The sequence below is a fragment of the Triticum aestivum genome, chromosome 3D, assembly GCF_018294505.1.
Source record: "Triticum aestivum cultivar Chinese Spring chromosome 3D, IWGSC CS RefSeq v2.1, whole genome shotgun sequence".
NCBI lineage: Eukaryota > Viridiplantae > Streptophyta > Magnoliopsida > Poales > Poaceae > Triticum > Triticum aestivum.
The window spans coordinates 602087151-602092954 of NC_057802.1; the positions used below are offsets into that span (position 1 = coordinate 602087151).

The 5804-nt window shown below is 47.0% G+C and overlaps 1 protein-coding gene across 1 annotated transcript; it reads left to right on the plus strand.

The window, feature by feature from the left end:
• The first annotated feature begins 573 nt into the window (after positions 1 to 573).
• Positions 574 to 3791, plus strand: LOC123075825 (ankyrin repeat-containing protein NPR4). The gene is made up of 3 exons (XM_044498340.1): positions 574 to 1486; positions 2317 to 2870; positions 2983 to 3791. Exons 1-2 carry the CDS (start codon positions 643 to 645, stop codon positions 2640 to 2642), a joined length of 1170 nt encoding a protein of 389 aa, XP_044354275.1. The 5' UTR covers positions 574 to 642; the 3' UTR covers positions 2643 to 2870; positions 2983 to 3791.
• The last annotated feature ends 2013 nt before the right edge of the window (positions 3792 to 5804 follow it).

The window sequence follows — 5804 nt, forward strand, 5'->3', positions numbered from 1 at the left end:
TTAAATTGAGCAGTGATGAGGGGTGATTAGAGATTAAATACAAATAATTCAGAAATTTGAAAATCAAGAAAAAAATTCCAAAAAAATCAAAAAAAATCCTTTAGTCCCGGTTGGTGTTACCAACCGGAACTAAAGGTCGAGCTCCAGACAGCGGCCACGTGGAGGGCCTTTAGTCCCGGTTCGTAACACAACTGGGACAAAGGGGGGGGGGCTTTAGTCCCGACCGTTTAGTCCCGGTTCCAGAACCGGGACTAAAGGCACGTTTTCTACTAGTGTAAGTGAATACTAACAATGCGTGTCATAGAAAAAAACATGCATCAAATTAAAACGCTCTAACATACCAAAAGTAAAAAAAAAATGTTAGACCTCACCGGCATTTTACACCAGCCGTCTTAAATGGCCTCATCAAGATGCTGCCCCTTACCAGCCCTGCTAGTTATTTGAAGTGCTCAACATCAAGTCCATGAGTAGAGAAGTTAATGAATAAAGGTTTGGTTGTACCAGGAGTATCCAACTTCATTTAAGATGCCCAGCCACCAACTTGCAGATTCGTCGATCGATCGGCATCCAAAGCAGATGTGCCAAGTCTTGTAAATATCTGCTCTTAAACCTGCGGTGCAAGATTAAGGGCATGCATGATATATGTTTCTCAACGACCACCATCCTACTCCATCTGTACCATTCCCTACTCCTGCATACCGTCGTGTAGCTCACGTAATGGGTATAGTGAACAAAGAGCAAACTCCCAGCCTTCCAAGCAAGCCGAATGAGGTGTTCCAGCTGCATCATCCCGAGCTGCTCATTGCTGCGGCTCATGGCGACTCCCATGAAATAAAGCGCCTTCTTCTTCTTCTTCTTCACAGGGGTGAAGAAGATACAGCGCGTCAAGTCGTCCTCGATGTCGTCGAGGATACCATCACCGACGACGTCGACAAGCCAGCTGCAACTGCAACTGCAACACCCCCTTCAGAAGCGGTCACCGGTGCAGGGGACTCCATCCTCCATGTAGTAGCGTCTAGTGGAGATGGAGATGAATTCTTGGAGTGTGCAACGGTGATCGTTGGCAAGGCCAATCATCTCCTCACCGCCCCTAACGGGAAGGGCGACACCCCCCTGCACTGCGCCGCCCGGCTCAGGAATGCTAGGATGGTCTCTCATCTCTTGGCTCTGGCAAGAGCCAGGGACGGCACCAGTGATGATGAGAGGGTGAAGGCGACCCTAAGAATGCAAAATGGGGAGGGAGAGACGGTGCTGCACGAAGCCGTCCGTATGGAAGACAAGGAAATGATCGGCGAGCTACTGTCAGCGGACTCACAGCTAGCTCGTGTTCCGCTGACCGATGGCGCCTCGCCGCTGTACTTGGCCCTCTCGCTGGGTCACAGGGACATTGCAAAGCTGCTCTTTGAGAAAGACGGCAAGCTGTCTTACTCTGGACCGGACGGCCAAAATGCCTTACACGCAGCTATACAGTGGAAATGGGGCCAAGGTGAGTACTATATCTCTTTCTAACCTTCTCTCCCATGTTTTCCAGGTGTTTAGATTTCAAGTTTCTTATCTTGTCATAGCACTTAATTCGCCTCACTTCATATGTCTTTCTTCATTTTATTGTGACTAGTTGACAACCCGTGCATTCGCACAAGATAGACTATTTGGTTTTGTAAGAATTTTCTCCCTACTCTTGTTTAATATTGCTCGTGCGTGCTGTATTTTCTTTTCACATATCAGTTGACTCCTGATTGGCGCACACAATCCTTGTAGTGTCTTAACATGTGCTTTCAAGATATGGCTGAGGACTTTGTATCCATTTATGCCATTGGTCTAATCACGTGATAAACACAGCCTTATTTGTCTTGCTTATACAACGTGCTCTCGATTACTTGGCGGCCTCAGTTTTTATCCTTAAAAAGTACTCCATCAGTCACAAATTACTTGTCGCTCAAATGGATCTCAAATGGAAATCCATTTGAGCGACAAGGAGTTCGAAACGGATGGAGTAGAATTTATGTATATAGAGGTATCACTTCTTTTAGATGATTAAAGCTCTTGTTGATCGTAGTATACATATAAATTATCAGTTTTCCATGCATATTTTATAAAATTACCATCTCGATATAGATTAAGATAGACATAGTAGCAAGGGAAAAAGTCCAATATTTGCACACTCGATATTCAAAAGAAAGCAGATATATGATGTGCAAATGGTACAATGAGGAGAAACCAGAAAATTGTCACTTGACATCACAAAGAAAGTTGTGTGTAGCGTCGCCACTGGTTTGAAGTAATAATGATAGCTAACCATTGCATGCGTGTATGCAGAGACAATAAAAATGGTATTGGAAAGGAACAAAGATCTTATCAAGCAAGCAGACCGACCCACCGGACGGACCCCACTACACTACGCAGCATTATTCGGGGAGACGAGCATGACCGAGTTGCTACTGCCCGCTGACCCATCTGGAGTGTATTTGCCAGACAGGAATGGGTCGTTCCCCATACATCTCGCTGCGTCAAACGGCCAACCTTATAATGTTTTGGCCTTGTTACAAGAGAGCGGCCCTTACTGTGCCCAGCTACGCGATGGCAAAGGCAGGACCTTCCTCCATATCGCCGTCAAGGATGAAAGCTGGGCGGTGGTTAAGTAGGCTTGCCAAGAACACCGCAAGATGTTCGCATCGTCAGTCATGAACATGCAGGACAACGACGGGAACACTGCACTACACCTCGCTGTTGAGGTCGGGGATATACGTATGGTCCATGCTCTGGTGTCAATACCAGAGGTTAAGTTAAATCTAACCAACAAGGAGGGAGAAACGCCACGAGAATTTGCATCCAGGTACGGACAACAAGAAGAGACAAACCTCAGCTACTGGGTAAGCTAGCAGTTAACTTTTTCTGGTTTCATGCACGCACGCATGTATGTGTGTATAGTATATACTTCCACTGGCCTATATGAATGAGTCGACATATTTTTCTTTCTTCCAGAACCCACGGTCTAGGATATACTGGTTGCTGCACAATGCCGCCCATTTGACTGCTTCTCCATGGGACAATATCTTACCGAGAGAAATCCACAATGTAGGGGACGTTGACATATCGCAGATCATCGTCCAACGCACGCAGTTCATTGGTCTTGGCTCGGTACTGATTACGACGGTGACGTTCGCCGCAGCCTTTGCCGTGCCAGGTGGCTATCGAACAGACGGCACACCGGTGCTGGCTGGGCAGTACGCCTTCAACGCGTTTGTCATGGCCAATACACTGGCATTCGCCTTCTCCGGTCTATCCATCATCTTTCTCATGCTTGCAGGGTTGGCCGCTGAGTCAGGAAGACACAATATCTCCTTGGTCCACTCCATAAATCTCTTGGCTTGGTCGGCTAGGAGCCTCAGCGCCGCCTTCACGTTCGGGATGTACGCGGTGCTAGCTCCAGTGAAGCGCAAAAACGCCTTCATCCCTTCTTGTGGTGTTATGGTTGGCGCGCTCATGGGATTGGAAGTCGGATGGGGCTTGTGGGCAGTGAAAACGGTATTCGACGACAGAGTGGTCCTGGTGAAGAGGATTGGAGGTAGGGCATGGTGGTGGCTGCCACTGATAGTCCTAGGGAGACTGATGTTTGAATTCCACGCATACATTCTGATCTCCCTGTCTGCTTTGGTATAGAAGAGTGAGTGCATTGACTTGGAATGGTTTTGTGTACCCACCAACAAAACCAAATGGTATTTTAGTGTGAATTACCTTCCAAGGCACTTGTATGCCGCTAATATATGCTGAGGCCGAGCCTCGTATTTCCAGAGGTTCTATTCTCTTCTCCCTGTAACAAACAGTCAGTGGCCCTACTCCAAAACTGTACTCTACGTAGTTTGCTTCGTTTTCAGCAGTGATATGAGTTTCCTTTTGTTTTTTACAAGTTGACAATATCAAACCTGTCAACGGTATCCTGCAAATAGTGTCAGGCCCCAAAACCTGAATCTCTGAAGAGCTGAACAATCAATCCTGAAGATTGACACCTGCATCCCGTTTTCGGACCCCTCTTGACCTGGTCGACGTCCATCTTCGATCCTATGGCGCTATCCCGAAGCAATTGGTCCTTCATAAGACGGTCGCTATTTGAATTCATGTACTTTTTGCATACCAACTTGTAAGGCTATAAAACCAGTGCTCTAGATCTGTTTTCCACGTCATTATTGTAACGGGTTGAACCCTAGCCATCGTTGTTCCGGCTGGCCGAAGTAGCAGCGTATCCTAAAGCCTAGTTCTAGTTCTTGCACTCTTTGAATTCGCTATTTTCCACTGTTTAGTCTTGCGTTTACTGAAGAAATCGGCGGTTCATGTCTGAACCTGTCAACACCATTCAGATGTGGGCACATTGAGATGATGTCGATGACTACATTGCAGCCCGTGCGGATAAAGCACAAGCAACATTGTCAGCTCGAGAAGCGGTGATGGGGCATGCCGACATGCTGTACGACCAACATTACTGAAGAAGCTTGAGAAGGTGGCGATGCAGCAAGAGCAGGAGCAACTCGAGAAGATGCCAACGGGGGTGTGACGTGCCCCGTGCCGATGAAGTAGCAGAAGCATTGGCAGCTGTGATGCGGCATGTGCCCATCCACATCCAGCAGACAATGATGACAACAAGCTCCTTAATCTGACAAGGGGGTATCTAGGTGCTAGAGACCCCCCATGTTTCCCATCCCCACCCCAATGTCAGAATCCTGATCCTAAGTCACACCTATCTAGCATAAGACACATCATATCACTTTGCGGCCTCACGCACGGTAACCCACGGCTGCCGCCTTTACCTTGGCCGGACCGTTTCCATCTTTTGGCTCACGTATATGATTGTGATGCTAGCATCCATACGACGGAGAACCGGGTCGACATGACTAGTCATAAACCAAGGTGGCACAAACGTACAGGGACAGACAAAGTTAACCCCGCAATGCACGTGTCGGTCATCAGCGTGTGTACTGGGCTGTAGCAAGCTATCAGGACTCCAGTAACACCGCGTGACATTTCCCCGTAGGGACAGACACAGAAGCAATGAAGGATACATGTCGGTCAATCCATGTGTTCCGGAGCAGTAGCGAACTACAAAGGCTCGGTGGAAGCACTAGGAGGCATTTCCCTGTATGGAAGGCTACCAAAGTAGATAACTAGTTGTCAAATCCCACACATACCAATGCATTTCAAAACATACACACAAAATGTACGATATGCGTAGATACAACATGGCATCACAACATAACTCTACGAATCAAAATATTTTTTTAAGAGGCTCCGAAGAGCCATACATAGCATGATATTACAAATATGGGTCTCATGACCCAACATGCAAAGTCATACAAGCAACAAGTGGAAGCATAAATCTGTCTGAGTACAGACAGCTGAAAAGATAGAAGACTAGAAAGCATGTCTATCTACAAGACCCTCCAGAGGAGCCAGACCTCCGTCTGAGATTACCAAGTTAATCGGTCAACATCGAACTCGTCGTTGAAAGCACTAGTGAGACTAACGTCTCCTCTGCAAAAACATAAATTAAGCAACCGTGAGTACAAAGGTACTCAGCAAGACTTACATCAGAACTATCTACATATATATCATTATCAAGAAGGGTGTTGTGAAGTTTAACTGCAGCAAGCCAGCTTTGACTCACTGGCTATCCTGAATTACGACTACCAGTAACTTCTTTGGGGTGAGAGAGCGCACACGAGTCCTCATAGTCACCACAACAATACACCACTATGGATCCCGTCTCCCTACGAGAAGGCCATCCATAGCACTCACGCTTATCTTGCGCATTT

Coding starts and splice junctions, on each gene's coding strand:
- LOC123075825 (XM_044498340.1), top strand. CDS start 643: ATGTTTCTCAACGACCACCATCCTACTCCATCTGTACCATTCCCTACT. Junction 1,487..2,316: donor ACAGTGGAAATGGGGCCAAG/GTGAGTACTATA, acceptor GCGTGTATGCAG/AGACAATAAAAATGGTATTG.